General features: G+C 36.9%; 1 protein-coding gene across 3 annotated transcripts; it reads left to right on the plus strand.

Annotated features, from left to right (window-relative positions):
• Nucleotides 1–11,179: 11,179 nt before the first annotated feature.
• On the plus strand, nucleotides 11,180–19,231 carry LOC112702562 (uncharacterized). 3 transcript variants are annotated; one of them, XM_072199185.1, is made up of 17 exons: nucleotides 11,180–11,358; nucleotides 11,450–11,734; nucleotides 11,833–11,916; nucleotides 12,271–12,411; nucleotides 12,500–12,570; nucleotides 12,851–12,944; nucleotides 14,006–14,083; nucleotides 15,628–15,694; nucleotides 16,705–16,790; nucleotides 16,880–16,930; nucleotides 17,221–17,268; nucleotides 17,506–17,626; nucleotides 17,720–17,900; nucleotides 18,300–18,431; nucleotides 18,516–18,652; nucleotides 18,808–18,885; nucleotides 18,991–19,231. In XM_072199185.1, exons 2-17 carry the CDS (start codon nucleotides 11,549–11,551, stop codon nucleotides 19,131–19,133), a joined length of 1,698 nt encoding a protein of 565 aa, XP_072055286.1. In that variant the 5' UTR covers nucleotides 11,180–11,358; nucleotides 11,450–11,548; the 3' UTR covers nucleotides 19,134–19,231. The 3 variants fall into 3 exon arrangements, with proteins under 3 accessions (XP_072055286.1, XP_072055285.1, XP_072055287.1); XM_072199184.1 differs by having other exon boundaries at nucleotides 11,211–11,369; XM_072199186.1 differs by lacking the exon at nucleotides 17,506–17,626 and having other exon boundaries at nucleotides 11,211–11,369; nucleotides 17,221–17,305.
• The last annotated feature ends 460 nt before the right edge of the window (nucleotides 19,232–19,691 follow it).

Consider the following 19,691-nt stretch of genomic DNA (forward strand, 5'->3'; position numbering starts at 1 on the left):
TACATCTTAGTACTTCCCGGGCGAATGGAGAATCCGCTTTTGTGTGCCTCCTTTAAAATATCTTGCCTCAAAGTGCCAACATCCGGCACAATGATCCTACCCTTGAATCTCCATAACCCATCTTTTTCTTCCGACACTCTCCACCGTTTTCCTTGCTCAATAGCCGATAACACCTTCCATAACGCTTCATCATTTTGATGAGCCTTTAGGAGTTCGGACTTAAAATCACTTGAGATCTCTAATCGGCTCAAACACAAGGTTCCGGATACTTCTCGAGCACCAATTTTTAGACTCTCAAATCCCTTGAGCAACTTCTCCTCTTGAAGCATCATCCAAGCCGCATATAATGACTTTTGACTTAAAGCATCCGCCACTACATTCGCTTTTCCCGGATGGTAGTGCAACTCAAAGTCGTAGTCCTTCAACAATTCCATCCACCTTCTCTGCCTCATATTAAGCTCTTTCTGATCGAAGAGGTACTTCAAGCTCTTATGATCAGAGAAAACTTGGAACTTAACCCCATAGAGGTAATGCCTCCACACCTTCAATGCAAACACAACCGCAGCGAGTTCCAAATCGTGCGTAGGGTAACTAACTTCATGAGGTCTCAACTGTCGTGAGGCATACGCCACCACATTATGATGTTGCATCAGCACGCACCCTAGACCCTTCAATGAGGCATCACAATACACCTCAAATGGCTCATTCGGCTCGGGTAACACTAACACAGGTGCAGTGGTCAACTTTTTCTCCAATGTCTGAAAGCTCTCCTCACACTCAGGAGTCCAAACAAATGGAGTGTCTTTGCGGGTTAACTTTGTCATTGGCAAAGCTATCTGTGAAAAACCTTTGATAAACCTTCGGTAATAGCCAGCTAAACCCAGAAAACTCCTTACCTCTGTTACGGTGGTTGGTTGCTTCCAATCCATCACAGCCTCCACCTTAGTTGGATCTACGGATATTCCCTTCTTACTCACCACATGGCCCAAAAACTTCACCTCACTCTTCCAAAACTCACACTTCGACAGTTTTGCATAGAGTTTCTTCTCTTTTAGAATCTGCAACACGGTCCTCAAGTGTTCCGCATGCTCTTCTTCAGTCTTGGAATAAATCAGTATGTCATCAATGAAGACAACAACGAATTTATCCAAAAACGGACGGAAAACTCTATTCATGTAATCCATAAACACTGCAGGAGCATTCGTCAACCCAAAAGACATTACAGTGTACTCGTAATGACCATAACGAGTCCTGAAAGCGGTCTTAGGGATATCCTCACCCCTCACCCTTATCTGGTGATAACCGGATCGCAAATCGATCTTGGAGAAAACTCCAGCTCCTTGTAACTGATCCATGAGATCATCAATCCTCGACAATGGGTACTTATTCTTTATTGTAACATTGTTCAGCTGCCTGTAATCCACACAGAGCCGCATACTCCCATCCTTCTTCTTCACCAGTAACACTGGAGCACCCCACGGAGATACACTTGGGCGTATAAAATTCTTTCCCAACAAATCCTCTAACTGAGACTTTAGCTCGTTCATCTCTAACGGTGACATCCTATAAGGAGCACTTGAGATTGGTCCCGCCCCGGGCACCAACTCAATAGCAAACTCAACCTCTCGGTTAGGTGGAAACTCATCAATATCATCAGGAAACACTTCCGGAAACTCACACACAACCGGAATCTGCTCCAACCTTTGATCATCACCCGAAACACCCGCGGTTAACAACAGGATACCCTGACATTCGGTTCCGGAACAGTTCACCCTCATCGAATTCAAGTAATAATTATTTACCACGACCGGCCCTTCTGTATCTCCCGGCATAAAGTACACCGACTTTGTAGAACAATCTAGCAGAACATGGTTCTTAGATAACCAGTCCAATCCCAAGATAAGATCAAGACCGATCATCGGTAAGCAGACTAAGTTATGAACAAAATCACACTGCTTGAACCTAATGGAAACTTCCGGGCATCCTAGCCTAGTTACCATGGCTTCATGGGTAGCATTGTACACTCTTAGATCATATCCTAAAGTTACAATCTTCAATCCTAACTCATGGGCTTTCTCAAATGCAATGAATGAATGTGATGCTCCCGAATCAAATAAAGCATTTAAGGTTTGACCAGCTATTTCACAGTTACCTCGAATAAGTGTCTCAGATCCCTCAGCTCCTACAGCTGAAGTGGTGAACACCCGACCAGTCTGTTGTGCCTTTCCAGCACCTTGTTTCTTCCTCTCTGGACAATTTGCGGCTTTATGCCCCGCCTTTCCACAAGTGTAGCACAAACCCCATCTGGCCTTGCATGGTGCTCCCGGATGGTGACTTCCACACCTAGTACAAGCTTGATCATTCTGAGGCTGCTTCCCAAACTTCTTCCCTTGGGAGTTGTTGTTGTTGTTGGGCCTCCTAAAAGAGCTTCCTCTCTTGAAAGACGGACCTTTAGGTGCAAAGCTCTTCCCCCGGTTCTGTGGAAATGATCCCTTTTGACTCTCTTTCTCAGCGGTTGCCCTCTTCACACACTCTTCAGCAACCCTACACTTGTTTACCAACTCGGAGAAAGTCCTAATCTCCATTGGTCCCACTGAACTGAAAATATCACTCCGGAGTCCTCCTTCATACTTAACACACTTCCATTCCTCATATTCCACTGGAGTACCTTGGCACATACGAGAGAACCTGAACAACTCCTCAAACTTGTCAGTATACTCTGATATGGACATAGTACCCTGCTTCAACTGTAACAATTCAAGTTCCTTGGCCGTCCTAGCAGAAGTCGAAAAGTACTTCTTATAGAACTCCTCTTGGAAAACATTCCAAGTGATATAGTCATCACCCTGCTGCAGAAGACGTCGGATACCTTGCCACCAATGGGACGCTTCACCGACAAGCATATAGGTAGCAAACTCGACACGCTGTCCTTCGGGCACCACTTGCGCTTGCAGCGCTCGCTCTATAGCCTGAAACCATGTATCAGCCTTAGTCGGGCTAGTAGTCCCCTTGAACTTAGGTGGATTAACCTTCAAAAAGTTTGCCAGCGTCATCGGGCCATGAACTCCACCTCCATCATTACCATGGTTGTTCATCTGTTGACCAAAAGCCTCAGCAGTGGCTTGCATAGCAGCAGCCATGTTCTCCAATGCAGTCATAAAGTTCACCGGGTCATGAGGGTTATTCTCCGGCGCACGAGCATTCGTACGGCCTCTCGCACTACCCCTACCGCGTCCACGAGGCGCCATCTGGTTCCTATACATACCAAACAATCGATATTAAGTTGATCAGTCTCAATATCGGAAGTCTAGTACTTCAAAGTCCCAAATGCATGCTCATGAACGTTTATGCCAATTATATCAAGCAGATATACTAATAGCACATAACACACACACATAGAATGCACAGAAGCATAATCAGTCCATCCCTCAGGCTCTACAGGAACGAACTGCTCAGATACCATAATGTAACACCCTACCATACAGAGTCTTATGCTTAAGTCATAATTCAAAGATGGCAAGGTATTACGACCTCAAAAATAAAAATTTAGTACATATAGTAGTATGAATGATTGATTATAACTAGGAGCCTTTGTAGAAAAAGGGGTAAACAAAAACCGCAACTCGAAAGTGCAACACTCCGATCGATAACGTAACGAACAAGGATAACCAACGCGAGAATTATATATATACAAAGGAGTGTCAAAAACAGGAATATCAAGACTCAAGATCCGGCTGCGAAGATAACCGGTCCGAGCATAACAATATATACATATGATAAAATAAGGAAAACCCCAAAGGAAACCCAAAGGGACACAAATACATAAAACCTATTCTCCAAAATCTCCCATAAGAGGAGTCATCATAGTATGTATTATTTAATGGAGATAAAAGTATCTAAGCAAAACATATAAACCAAAACATAGCCCCGAGAACAAAGGATCTTCGCAAGTATAGAAGTCTCCAGCATGCCTCAGCGGGAAACCTCACGTCCTGCATCTGAAAACCACAAAATCCGCATGGGTGAGAACCAGAGGTCCCCAGCATGGTAACAGCTTCCACATATATAATACATAATAATGGAGGAAAGCCAAAGGCAATCCTAGAACTTCCTCCAGATAATATCAAAGCTTATAAATAAGCTAAACCATATAAGGGGATCTGACTAAAGATTCTTCAGTCTAACTAATACTTCCCTTTCCAATTCCTTCAAACCTCCCAACCACCAGCAGGAGTATAAAAATAGCAAACACAGTTATATCAAACAAAGAATATACAAATAGGAACAGTTAAGGCATTTAGACAATTAGCAAGTAATATGCAGTCAAATAGGCAATCTCAAACAATTCATATAGTATGCATATGATGAATGCCTGTCCCTAGTGGCTGATGATATCATCTGTCGGTTATAGAGCCGACCCGACAAGTCCTGGCAGTTAACCATTGGACTGTCCCTCTGTCACGCATCCCCAACTCGAGTTATACTCATCATAAACTTGATCATAATCATGATCTATATCCATCACCTTCACTGGTGAATATTTACGGGGGCGAGCTCATCCGGGTCTTTCACAGTGCCCGGCCACACTTATGACATAGGGTCAAAAGAGTATCAAGTCTCAACCTGGAGCACGTGGTGGCTAGCCACTGCTACTACCCAGGGAAACTCGTAACTCCGATAGTGGAAGTGCAAATCACAATTATCAATAATTCAGCATAAACATGCATGAATTCTCATCCATGGATCAACATCCATATCAGCCATTCCGGCTCACGGTTAAATCCATAACCAGCCAATATTCATAGCATACACAGCTATTCCGGCTCACGGTTCAATCCAGAACCAGCCAATATTCATAGCATACACAGCTATTCCGGCTCACGGTTCAATCCAGAACCAGCCAATTCATAAACAATTACGGCTCTTCGGCCAATGGCATAACCAGCACTTCCACCACCATCCTCCGCATCTCACATAATCATGCTTGATCCTCAATGATCATTCATTTTCCCTTGCTTCACTCGCAAGTTACCACATCCACTAGCTCCTTCTCTCATAGCTAGACATATCATAATGATTTAAGATATAAGTGGTGAGATCGGAGGCTTAGAAGTATGAAATTTGGCTTTTAAAACTCAAAAATCAACTTTGGGATGAAAACAGGTCCACGCGTACGCGCACTCTACGCGCACGCGGGAATGGCCTCAAAACTTCATCGACGCGCAAGCGTCATGCACGCTAACGCGTGGATTAAACATTTGCCAATCGACGCGTACGCGTCAACCTCGCATACGCGTGGGTACTCTCGTGCCCCAGGCACAAAACTGGCACAGTTCTGGCATAACTCTCTGGAAAATGGCTGGGCATTGGGTGCAGCACAATCGGCGCGCCCGTGCACATCACGCTCACGCGTGGATGACGCTTTCTGGAAGATCGGCGCGTACGCGCCAGGTGCGCCCACGCGCAAGGGGTCATTCTGCTAAATTTTTTCTAAGTTAAAAGCTGCAGAATTCACCAATTTAAACCCCAATCTTCCAACGGACATAACTTCCTCATTTTAAATCATTTTTCACCCGTTCTTCGAACGGCATGGACATCCCAGAACCAATTTAAGTTCTAAATAGATTTGGCACAAAACATAGATCCGTAGTCCAAGTTATGTTCCATCAAAGTATGCCCAAAAACCATGTTTTTCATAAAAATCACAAAGTGCCATTTTAAAACAAGTCATTTCCAACTCTTTTCAAAATCAATCAAAACATGTCATTTTCATCCCTTTTCTTTGAAATCAATCTAAATATATCAAATTTGACATTAAGCCTCCCCAACTCACACATTGACACATTACCACAATTTACAAAATCACTATCTCATCATTTTAACCCACTTCACCCAAGTGGCTCAAACTCAAACACATTGACATATCATATACTATCCCTCATGCCAATTCTCAACAACACCAATTCCAATAAATCATTATTGTACACAATCAACATCACACTCACCATCAACATGGTTCAACCCACAATTCAACCATAACCAATCATCAAGCATATATCACAACATGCATATTTCTCATACATCATACCACCAAGGCATCAATAATCATCATCACATATATGACCACATCATATATCTCAATCATTCAACAACATCAACCATTCAATGCCTATCTTAGGGCCTCTAGCCTAAGTATTTCCTACCACATTACATATTAGATACGGGAAACCGAAACCATACCTTAGCCGATTTTCCCAAGCTCCACCGGAGCACTTCCAACCCACTTATCCACAAGCTCTCAAGGCCTCAATACCTCCAAGAACAGATTTTTCACCACCAAGCCCTTTCCAAGCTTTTCAAAATCACCAATCAAGCTCCAATATCCACACATACACAACCTAGGCCACAACCATCATACCCATACACAACATCTCAAAACCCAAGCATCATAAAACAACAAAATACACTAGGGTTGAGAATCTTACCACACCCAAAGTCCAAGGAGACAAGATTAACCTTCTCCTTCAAGAGAGTTGGGTCCTATAACATCAAAGAATCCAAAATCTCAACATTTTACCCATGAAACTCGAAAACAAGGCTGGAATTTCGAAGAGAAAAACGTGGCTTACCTCAAGATTAATTGTATGGGTTTTGTAGAGCTCTCCGCGGTGAACGCGTGGCCATAAACGGGGCGGCAATCGGAGCTCTAGATCAAAAGTTATGGTGGTTTGAAGATCAACCAAGGGAGAGAACTTGAGAGAGTGTTCTTCCTCCCTTTCTCTCTAATTTCAGCTTGTGTGTGTAACAAATGAGGAGAGAGAGTGCTGAAAACTAGGGTTTTGGTTAAGTTATGTTGGGCCAAGGGCCCACTTTGGGTCCAATTGGCCCGGTTTGGCCCGTTCGGTCCAATCTTGGTCCGAATTCTATAAAATTGGTATCAAAATTCTCGTCTCAATCTTCTCTATCATATTTAGCCATAAAAATCACATTTTAGGCTTTCCAGAATAAATTCTCATTTATGGGTTAATTAGCCGTTAATTAACCGGGTTTTACACACAACCATCTTGGGGATAGAATCCATTTTTTGTGAACATTTTGTGTTAGGTACTCTAAAAACATGTTACTCCAACTAAGTTGAGCAAATGTTTTTTGACCTTTTCTAACAAACAACTTCTGCAGACGCATATAAGTGGATCGAATAATGGCTGTGATGGGAAGGTTACGCTTCTCCTTAGCAAAACATTGATACACTCAGATAAGTTAGTAGTCATGTAGATAACCCTTTGGCCTGAATCACAGTATTACAGCTAGACCTTTTTACAAAATGTATTTGCAAACGTCGCAACTCACAAATTCCGATTTGAGATTTCCTAGCACTCTCATGTACGCCAAATATTGCTCCTCATTGGAGAATATGCTACATTATTCAAGGCTTGTTTTCGTTCTTTACACTTGAACGAACTCATGAAATTAGTAACCATATGACGGATACAATAAACATGGTACGCTCTTGGAGGATGACATCCACTACCCTCCTCTTTCATTTGTGGCAAGTATGGCTCCAACTCTATTAAATATGACAAGAATACATTGCTGAGGAGTCACATGCGGCTGCGGATTCTTTATAAAGAACGACCAAAACTATTGACTCAGATTTAACTAATACAAAAGTAAGGTGTTTGAGTTGCTGCCTTGTGAAATGGCCATTACAAAATCTTTCCATATCGCCCATACAAATATGTGCCATCAATAAATATCCGAAGTTTGCAATTCTTGAAGACTTCAATTGCAGGGAGAAAATGTCCAAAATATCTTATCAAATTATATGGGACCAAAGTCTTGAAGCATACCTGCATAATGTGGCATTAGCTTGATATCATGAATCATACCAGAAAAACACTACTCAGTAGCATTTAGTAACCTTAAAAGTTGATTAAACGACTCTTCCCAATCCCCATAAATTTAAGCAATTGCTTTTTGCTTCACTATCCAAACCTTCCTATACGACGGTTTAAAATTTGTACCATTGCTCCTTGTGGTACTCTAATTGGATCAGATGGATTACCTAAATTGATCAATATGTCCACCATTTTTAGGAATTTTACAATAATATCATAATAAATATGAAACCATTTTTTCTAAAAACAAATGCAAGAATTTTAAAAATTTATCTTCTATCATGAAAAAGATAACTCTGCAGATCAAGTTGCTATCGAGATTTGAATGATCTTAGGACATGGTTGGTGTCAAGCACATGTACATAACCTCATATTCACGAACCTCCCAATAACTAAGATTATGTTGATATGCAACCTGAAATATTTACCAACAACCTAGATCATAATATTTGCATTGACAATGATACTTCAAATAATTAGATTTAACCACCTAATACTCTACACTCTGACGAGCTTTAGTTCTTGATGGAAAGATGAATGGAATCTCTGTTGTAGAATCTATGACTAATCCTTAGCTCCACACTCCCTTTTGTGCTATAGTCGTCAACGCCATAGCATCTAGGTCTAATATCGAATAATGGTTTGGAACTTGGACACGATAGGACATTTTTCATTTTAATAGGAACTTCTATACCAGAAATGATGGTATCTCCAATTATAGTCCCTATAGAGTGTAAAATATATATTTTCTCACCATTTTCATAGTGTATGAGACAGATGTATGCATTTCGATTAGGATCGTATTATATGGTTACGATTCTAGTATATATGTCTTTTTCATTCCGGTGAAAATTGATTTTACGGTATAAACGCTTATGACCTACCCCTTTATGTCCTGTGGTAATGATTCCTCTGGCATTACAACCTTTACCACAACGACGTTGTTCATAGATCAAATTATTTTGTGAATTGGATTTGACTTGACTATCTACGACTCCATTGCGTGTGCTTGGGGTAGAAGTTTTGTATACATGTATTGCTATGCTTGGAAGTGGTAGCGGTGATGGCAATATATGCCGTGAGGAAGTAAAAGACGATAATTGAGTTATTGGGACAAACTCTATATCGTCATCTCTATCACTATCAGAACCAGTCTGGACCCACTCCTTGCTGACTCAAACTCTTTAGAAACCAAATTAGCACCGGATTCGGCCATTCGGAGAAGACCGAATTCTTGTGGGGGATTTGGTTCTCCCCACCTGACTAGGTCCTGCTGTACAACCTTTTGGGATTGTACATGAGGAAGAAATAAGAACTACTGCCAACGTCCACTAACTCAATGCAAAACTCCATTACTTATTCAGTCACAATCTTTCCATAGCAATCGAGGATAGCTTGCACATGATCATCATTTTTTAGCCAGGATACCTTATATTAAATATTCCACATGGCGTCCAATGAAATGTACCAATACCCAATTTTTCGAACGCAATTAATTCAAGCATTCTCATATTGATCAAAATAAAACTTTTAAGCTCTGTCAATGAATGCAACTGCCGAATATGCATAACAACAGAATCACTGTATATAAAATATGCACCATAATCTTTATGTGATATTGTTACATTCGGATAAATAACAACAATAACTATATGTTCACTAGCCATTTGGTAATTTTGTGTTTGTGAGAAAGAAGAAAGAATAGATAAAAGATGATAGTTATAGCTTTTGTGTTTGTGAGGATATGATATACATATATATAGCAACTGTTTGTAAGAAGTTCACATATAATTTCACACACAGCACATGCATTATAGCCTTCTTTCACGATTTTGTTAGCATCAGCTACGCAATTGTGAACGTCCACTATTATTGTGTAGGAACCTGTGCGCAATAACATTTTTATATTTCACAATCTTTGCCTACGGATACTTGTGAAATTGTCAGTAAATATTTAAAGCGGTAAAAAATTTATATAATATTAAAAAAATAAATGTCAATTTTTTATTTATTTAAAAAAGCCCTCATTTTTCTCATAACCACTTTATATTTTAATCATGTGATTATTCATAAAGTTTTTACGGTTAATTATAGGGCTGACAATGGGTAGGGTAAGGTATGGATTCTACCTTAATCCTACCCGCAGATTGAAAATTTCATTAAAACTTTATCCTACCCTACTCGCGAGTTGAGAATCTCTCAACTCTAATCCTACCCGCACTCTAAAGTTCTAAACCCTATCCTACCCTACCCTACTCGCAGAAATATCACATTTTTTCAAAGTAAATATAAAATTCAATCATTTTGAATTTCATACATATTAACAAAATAAAAAATGAAAAACTAACACTCTAAATTATTAAATTAACTAATTAGTTTTGTGGTTGCTCATTTATTGTAAGTCATTATATGAGAAAGGTTGTGGGTTTAACTCTTACCTCCTTCACATATACCTAATTTTTATAAAAATATGTGTTATATATGGGGTGTGGGTAGGGTAAGGTACAACCTAAACCCGTATCCTACCCTATTCGTACCTGGACAGGATTAGACCGAGTTGAATATCTGCGGGTATGAAGAACAATCCTTTTGGATTTTCATTTGTGATTTCACACTTGCCTACCCTAAGTTGTTGGCACTCTCATGGGAGAATCTCTTCTCCCAGATTTATTCCTCGTCTTCATCTTTATTTTTCACAGGGCCACATTTTTCGCAGGAACTCCATTCTCTATCTCTCTGATAGTTCTGATTAATTATTAATTTTTATAGGAATAGAGTTGAAAATATCCATCCTATATAAAAATAACAAAATTTTATACAAAAAGTCTAAACAACAAGATGATAACTTCTTTTAAAATGATACAACGGGAGATGCCACGGCGAGTCAGAGCACAAAACAGTGGACGCGGCGGGGGATGCAGCAACAGAGAGGAGAATGGACACGACTATAGAATTGTGGAAAGGAGTGTCACGAATATAGAGAACGACGAGGTGAGGATGATGGAACGGTGATAGTGACAATGTGGTAAGATAGGAGAATGACGAGAGAGTGGTTGCAGAGATATTGGATGGAGTATTGACAATGTTAAGGATCTATGAATTGAGGAAGAGTTATGCAAATAAGGATTAAAAATTGAGTTTCTCTCCCTCTTTATATATATATATATATATATATATATATATATATATATATATATATATATATATATATATATATATATATAGCATGGGAAATGATTAAAAAATATATATGAAAAATAAATTATTAAGGATAATTAAATAAATTTATGAATTTCGGAAATTGGTGAAAATAAGACGAAAATCTCCGCTCATAACTCACACCTTTTTCGAGAAAATTTTGTTTCGTTTTCATTCTCACAAAAAAATTCTCCATAATCAGATCTCTAGTTGAGACGATCTATGTAGAGATTCTTGCATCGAGGCGTTTTGCCATTCCTATGTACAATCAGTGTAATCAAATACATTCAATTCTTATTCATCATTTTGGGTTTGTCTAACAACTCATTTGGTACTTTATTTAAAATTTGTAGCAATCCCGTAAGATATAGGGAAGCACAGACTGAGGCTACATCCAGTGTGCATTAGAATTTGAGTCTGCGTTGCTGTCTTCGTTAAACCCTCTAAATGAAATGACGCCTAAACCCTTCAATTTTCCCGCCAAACGCCGAACCGGCCTTCTCCTACTAACAGCAGCCGTTGCCGCCACCGCCGCCGCCGCCCAAGCTTCGAACACTCACGAGCTCTCCTCTCTCTCTACAGGAAAACTTGGAGCAGAAGTGCACGGCCTCGTCCGCACTGCACGTGCCGTCTCTGCGGTCCGATCCCTTCAATTTTCCTTTCTTTTTCTTTGGCTTGAAGTTTTCGGTTTTCTTCACGCGGCTCTTCATATTTTTATTCCGATTTTTTTCCCCAGGTAGCTTCTACTGTTGCTGATTACGAATTCTCGTTGCGCGGCCTCCGAAAGGACTCCGATCAGTACCGTCACTTGATTTCCGAGGTTCTCCCGTCATCTTTGATATTTGAGAATGAATTAGTTAAGCTTTGTAATTGAAGGCTTTTGACTATTATTTCGGTGATTTTCAACTCGTGGCTTCATGTAATGTTATGCGCACAAACTGTTTCTTAGAATTATGTTAGGAGCTATTCGAATTGTTTTTGTTATATTTTCAGCTCGCTGTTTATTGTTTTGAGGATTGGTATTGGAAATGATGAAAACAAAAGCATTTCACTTGTTCCTTCAACCTATCTTAAAAGCTGTAAACATATGTACTAAAAATGGACAGAAAATAAACAAAAGTTTTCAGATTCAGAATTTGAGATGCTGATTTTTTTTTTTTTTTTGGTGGCATAGGTTCATCTACGGTCTGCCAAGAGGTTGTTGAAGTTATGCGAAGTGAACAAAGGGTTTTATGTGAAGGCTGGGCAGTTTGTTGCTGCTCAGAGAGTGATTCCAAAAGAGTACTCGTCAACTTTGTCCGCACTGCAGGACCAGGTTTGGCTCAAGACATTCTGTTTGATTTTGAATTTTTATCTTTTGGTTGGTCGTCTTGCTAAGTTTGTATGGTATCTAAATGGCTTAGGTTGCTCCTCTTCCTTTTAAAGTTATCAAGGGAGTGTTGAAGGATAATTTGGGACCAGATTTCACTGAGATGTAAGTTGCCCTTTCCAACTGAATTTGGTTTTACAAACTATGCACACCTAACCAAGATTAAGGTGTTTAATGTCTTGCGATGTACTAGAGCCCTTTGCTAAAGCATTGACAGTGCACAAGTAAGATTCATTGCTTGAATTGGCCCTGCCATCAAGATAGTATAATCAAATCCCCGTGCTTGCTTTATTCTTTTTCCATTAATTTAAAAGACTTTTTTTTTTGTTTATTGTTTTATTTTTTCATTAGGAAAAAATTCTCAATATTTATGTGAATTTTTCAGGTTTGAGTCATTGGATGAAGAACCTATAGCTGCCGCATCTATTGCACAAGTTCACCATGCGGTGCTGAAAAGTGATCAGGAAGTAGCAATCAAGGTGGTTTCTTAATAAAACTTAAGATAATTTGGACATATTCTTTACTAATTTACTTACAACTACTCACATGGTATCTTTTGTCAACTTAATTACTAAATTACCTTTTCTGTAAGAAGTAAACTATCTGAACTGAGCATGTTGTTTCTCATCTGAAAAATATGCCTGTAGGTTGAAAATAACATTATCATTTCAATATCTCCTTGGCTAGGTTTAATTTGTTTACACTGTGTATTGATTATTCATCTTCACTTGAATAGCGTGTTATAAGTTATAACCTGGCTTTGAGATACTATTTGAGTCCAAACCTAGCAATAAGCAATGGCTGAGCTTGAGAAATTTTGAGGGGGAAAAAAATTTTAACATAAAAAATACATAATATTATATAAAAACAAAATTTATAAATATCACAATTTTTCAATATTTTGTCATTACCATGACAATAAATGAATTATGATGATGATGAGCCTTTCCAGTTAGCCCAATAGTCCGTCACGTTGAATTAAAATAAGTATTGAGTGAATGGGTGAAGAGCTGAACACATGTACGCTTAAATTGTTACATAATACTTTAGCCAAATGAGCTTGTTATGTTATCTGTAGTACTACTACTAAATATTTTACAAAATGTTTGGGGGGCCCCCCATTGTCCACAAAAAGCTCCGTCAGTGACAATAAGGACACCTATAAATTAAGAGGCTGGAGGTTATTTGGGGATTTAGGTACCAAATTTTCATTGATTGTACCTGACTAATGATGGTAGTCTGTTATAGTAACCATTTCTTCCTCTCTTTTCTCCCTGTAAGAACGAATTCTTTTTTATTAAAAGAAGGCTATTTAGAAGATATTGTTTTTTCACTAAATCACTCATCATATGGGATTATAATATTACATGGAATGGAAAATGCTAAAAGATTTATACTTTCACATTAAGTAATAAAAAGTTCTGTCATTTTCTTCTATGTGAATATGTAATGTTACTTTATTTATGGTCGCCCTAGATTGAAGTGACACTCAGAGAAGCCCTTCTTGTGTTGAAAATTCATGTTCTTCACTGTTAAATAGGTGCAATATCCTTGGGTACAGCAGCAGATGACTTTTGACACAAGAACAATGTATTTCCTATCTAAAACTATTGCATGGGTATGCTCTGACTTTTGGAAGCTCTTATTTACTGAAAGATATTAAAGCATTTATGCAATTATGCTGCACTTAATTTTTACTTAGATTTTTCTATTTGCTGGAATGATAATTATTATGCAACGTCAATTGTTGAAAGGAAAACAAGAAGTAGAAAAAAACAGTTTCAAAGCGAAAGGAAAATGATTAATATTATGATAAGAGAGCTGAATTATCTTAACATGGTGATCCAATGATTCAATTATTGATCAATCAAGAACACTATATTTAAGGGCATTAATATTTTATGTGATGAATTAAGGACTAGCTTGAATGTTTTTTCTTTGGTTTCGTGACACCATAGCTAAGAAGTGATTTAGTCAAATAATATCTTCTTACCTGCTAGAGTACTTATCACATTATAGGAAATAATGTCTTCTAATATTTATTGCTGGTATTCCCTGGAAAAGTTTGAGCTAATACATAAGGTGGTGGTTTACATCATTTGTTGATAAGTCTGTTACCTCAGAAGAAGTATTAAACAGCATTAAACATGTTGTAGTAATTACTAATAATCATAAAATTGGAAATAGAATGTAAGATGAATGAACGCACAAAATAATGTTTGGAAAAACTCGAGCCTTTTTTTTTTCTTGAGAAGTTGTTCTAAGTCTAACAGAAAATGGGTTACAGGTTTTTGTTTAATACCTACCAAATACTCCCGACATCCACAAATATGTCACTTTTGTCATAAAACACATTTTAAGAAATCACTAATGTCAACAATTTTTAAAGTGTTAAGTCAAAATTAACTTGGCCTTTTCTCTGTTCAAATTAAGTGCTTATTGTTCATTGGGTGTATTAGTATCAATGAATACGGGTATTAGTGGAGAGAAGATATTAAAACATCTTTAAACTAATCAACGACTTATATTGTTGGACAGAGGGAGTATGAATTTTGACTGAAAACTTGCTGAAAAGATTGATTATATATGAGTTCGCCTATGCATTCGGCAGCAATACATTCCTTGTTTAAATTACTAAATAACAAGAGTTTGCTTGTTTTCTCGATTTAGTGGCAATTATTTTCTTCCATGCCAAATAGTATGAGTGCTTAATATTGCATAAATTCACATATTCAGGACTTTATTAAGTGTTAGGACATTTCAGTTTTGTCAGAAAGATCCTAGGTAATGCTGGAGGGGGATATATTTGGCTGCAGAAAAATTCCATAATCTTTGCCCTTTAGCAAAGGTACTGGGTTTCTCTTCTGAGCTGATGTACTATCTCTTCTTTTTTAATATCCTACATAGATTTAGGGAGGTTTCCATTCCTTTTATTTTAAAATATGTTCTTAGATTTTTTGTAAAAAGTAAAATAAGAAAAGATAAAAACTTACCAAGTAATTTATAATTTCCTCGAATTTCATAATTTCATTATCTAATTGCTGGATGAAGTTGAACTTTGTGCAGTCTCTGTTCTCTCTTTTAGATTTTCAAACAAGTAGTATCATCAACTCAGGGACTTCTGTTGTTATTTTACTTTATGATTGCATTTCTTGGATGTAGTTATACCCACAGTACAGATTTGAGTGGCTACCATTGGCATTTGCGGACTCCATGGCTGCAGAACTTGGTCAGTAATAATTTGTAGAAAACATACCTGCGTATTAGTATTATATCAGCGTTCTTGTCGCATTTTACCTTTATGTGTGACACTGACATTTTGTATTAGAAATAGAGTTATTTTCTATAGACGGTTGTGAATTATATGCTTGTTATAATTATATGATAGATTAACAAAGCTAAGTATATAGGTCATGTTTGTTTTTAGGGCACTACTTGTAGACAGTAAAACTAAAACATGTGATATGAGTAGTTTGATCTTGTTTTGATTAAAAAACTACTGTGGGATTTTGCTCATTGCTTTAATTTTTGTGTTATTTTGAATAGTTATGCCTTTTTTCTTACAAAATTTAGATTTAGATTTTCATATGCTATAGTTTACCTCATCTGGATATGGGTTGCTTTACTTTTCTTTTTCTTTAATTTTGGTCTTTCGTCTTTGTCATTATATCAACGGGATCTACTTATTGATTTAGGGTTTTTTTCTTCTTTATTTGTTATAGGTTCTATTTATATTTTAGTCCATACTTTTGTTTGGAACTGCTTTTTAAAGTTTCAAATTATTAAGGATAGACACCTCTAAATCGGGTAAAACCATAGAGAATAGTAGTTTATTTCAATGCAATTTTATGGTTTTTGGAGTAGTTTTTATTCTTTCTTAATTCTTCCCAAACTCAAAATAATCAAGAATAGGCACAAATCCAAATTGTGTGAAGCTATAGGGACTAGTAATTAAATTCATTGCAATTTTTTTTCTTTAATTTTTGGAGTACTGTTCTTTTTCTTTCTTTCTTCTGATTCTTTTCAATTTATAGCATTAAGTAGGCATTTTTATTTATCTGCTTTTCATGTTCATGTTGCAGCCATTGGTTTTTATCAGGGCACAGTCAAGAAATTATTCCATTGAACTCAACATATTTAGTTCTTTGTTTGTATGTTTTACATTTACTTCTAGCAGCTGGTAAGTTATCCTTCTTAGTTACTGAATGAACAATACAAGGCTGGATTAATTTCACACAGATTTTATTCATGAGGCAAGGAATTCTGAGAGAGCAGCCAAAAACTTGAGAAACAACAAATTGATCAGGGTTCCTCATGTATTCTGGGTATGATAGTCTTCATTATTTTCCTTTCAATAGAATTTAGTGCTTACTATAATACTTTTACCAACATAGTATGATATTAATGCATGCAGGATTTGACTAGCAGGCAAGTCCTAACAATGCAGTTTTATACAGGGCGAAAGGTATGTTCTGAATAATATCTTTGTTGTTACACCAAATTGCCAGGGACATTTTTGCTTTGCTCATGTATAACTGCATGAATCATGATTGATTTTTTATGGGATTCGGCTCAGTTAACACCACCTTATTCATTTCTTAATGAAATATTCTAGTATTTAAAAAATGAGCCAAGCAAAATCAGTTCTGGTCAATTTGTACTGTTTTCCAGTTTGTAGTAATTCTATTCTAGCTGTTGTAAGCTTTGTATTTCTATCTATTGCATTCTATTAATAGGGGTCTTATTACAATTCAGATTGATGATTTAGACTTTCTGAACCAGCTTGGAGTAGAACCAGAAAAGGTTGACTTATCACAATTCACAACTATGGTGAACTCATGTAAATTGTATTTTCCTGTTCTTTACAGTGGATGTAATAAGCTTCATTGTGGTTACAATTTTTGCAGATGGTTCATTATTGTGATACTCAATCTGATAAACATTGACTATGAGAATTTCATTTTGTCCTACTTTTGTAGTGCTATACTGCTATTGTTATGTACTTTCTTTAACTCATGCATTCTAAACCTGATACTGAAGGTAGCAAAATCATTGATTGAACTATTTGCTGAAATGATATTTGTGCATGGTTATATACATGGTGATCCACACCCTGGTAATATATTAGTTTCTCCTGAAGGTTCCAATGGCTTCTCTTTGGGTATGTACCTGTGTATGGTCTGATTGAAATATGGAAGATTGTAAGAATTGAACTTGAATTTTGATCATTTCCCCCTTTGGAAACTTCGTGCAGTTCTTTTAGATCATGCAGTCTACAGGGAATTGGATGAGGAATTTAGAAAAGACTTTTGTCAGTTATGGGAAGCTTTGATTCTTAAAGACTTGAATAAAACATTGAGGCTTGGTGAACGATTTGGTGCTGGGAAGTATTCTAGATATCTGCCCATCATTTTCACTGGAACGCCTGTTGAAAGGTGATCTTTCTTAACATTCTATTTGATGATGCACATAAATAATTTTAGTGTACTTGTTGAAGAGAGTTTATTTTGGGTCATAATTGTTTCAGATTCTCAAAATGTGAATTTAAAACTAAAATTTTTCATTCAACTGAAAATGGTAAAAAAAATAAAAATAAAAGAGGATAAGGTATATTATATTATCAAAGATAGGTTTATACGATAAGCTACTATTTTCAGCTTTTAAGGAAAAATGTCAGCTGGAAAGCTGATTTTTTTATATTTTGGTAATTTTTTTTCATAAATTAAATATGTAAAAGGTGATTATTACTTTTTTTGTAGTTGTGCCTCAAATATTACTGTTATCTTGCAATACAAATTACAAAACATATGATGGAACTTTTGCTTGAGTTGCAGCAAACATGCTTTTGGAATATCAACTGCAGAAAAAGAGACCATGAGAAATGAGTTGAAGTCTCTCTTATTTGATGACTTATCTTCATTCATGGAGACCCTGCCTCCAGATTTTATTGCGATAATGCGCATAGAGTAAGAAACAAATTCATCCTAGCTTCTTTGGGTGCAGAATTTGTAGTGCTGAATAATTAATATATTTCTTTTTTTTTCTTCTAGCGGAATGATAAGATCTATCATTAGAAAGATGGGTGTATCTCGGGTCACCAGGCTGCTAACTTACACTAAATATGCAGTATATGGTCTTCTCTGTTCAAAGTTGGATGTAGAATCATCTAGAAGTCCCATGAAATTTTGTAAGTTTGCTTATCATATCTTAGAAATTACTCGAGAACTTTTCTTAATCGTCATCTACACAATGAACTTCTGTCAAAATATATAGTACGGAGGAAAGAAAGCAGGAGCTTTCAGAATGAGTGTTCCCTCTTATTTTTCTTTTTAATGCTTTCAGACTTTGCTGTGGAAGCTGCTTTTCTCAGTTTCATAGCAACCTTAAAATATGTTCTCATCCTAATAAAGGTTCTTCTTGGTGAGAATGCTCTTTCACTTGTAACTTGTTTTTATAAATATTATCTCATTTTTTTATAAGGAAAAACTAAAACCTAACCATCTATTGTTTTCTCTGGTTTTTTAGGGAGCATTGACAGTACCCCATGGCGCCGGAAGGTCAATAATGTTTTGAATTACATGTATAGCAAGATTACTAGTGAGTTTTGGGGCATTGTGGTGCATCCTGTTTTTCTTCTATTATGGATCCGTCTTAATGTATTATTTTAAGGATCGAGTTCTTTTATATATAAAACAAGGTGGTGGTTGTGATGGTATGCTATACAAATGTTAAAGTGCATTCATTCAATGTTAAATTTTAATAAAAACCTTGTAAAAAAATGTTTTCAGATGATACTCATCGGTTCTTTTTCCCCTCCAAAACCTTAAAAAAATATTGAGTAAAATGAGATGAGTATTCTCTGTGAAAAAGTAATTTCTTTAGTGAAGTTTTTGAAAGAAAAAAAGGGGGAAGAATTAAACACGCACTAAGTTACCACTAGTTGCATCGATATAAACATTTTTTTTTCCAAAGTACATTGCTCATTTTGAAGGGTGGTTTTAAAGTATATTGTTATTTGTTTTATGTATATACGAAACTTCATACTAATCTAGTACTACCAAAGAATTTCCTGTTTATACTATACTCATAGAAATGGAGTTGGTTTAGAGCTATATGAATTACCAGACTCTTTTTTTTTTAGCAAAGCATCTTGGAGTTATATAGTTGATCTTCAAATCAATATAGCTAAACAGATACTTGAGATTGTAAATCCAAGGTTAGTCTTG

The sequence above is a fragment of the Arachis hypogaea genome, chromosome 7 (assembly GCF_003086295.3).
Source record: "Arachis hypogaea cultivar Tifrunner chromosome 7, arahy.Tifrunner.gnm2.J5K5, whole genome shotgun sequence".
Classification (NCBI taxonomy): domain Eukaryota; kingdom Viridiplantae; phylum Streptophyta; class Magnoliopsida; order Fabales; family Fabaceae; genus Arachis; species Arachis hypogaea.

Bases quoted from the DNA above. Each gene is read 5' to 3' on its own strand.
- LOC112702562 (XM_072199185.1), top strand. From the start codon at position 11,549: ATGACGCCTAAACCCTTCAATTTTCCCGCCAAACGCCGAACCGGCCTT. The intron at 15,695-16,704 runs GTCAGTAATAAT...AATTTCACACAG, and splicing joins CTCCATGGCTGCAGAACTTG to ATTTTATTCATGAGGCAAGG. The intron at 17,269-17,505 runs GTTGACTTATCA...CTGATACTGAAG, and splicing joins TTGGAGTAGAACCAGAAAAG to GTAGCAAAATCATTGATTGA.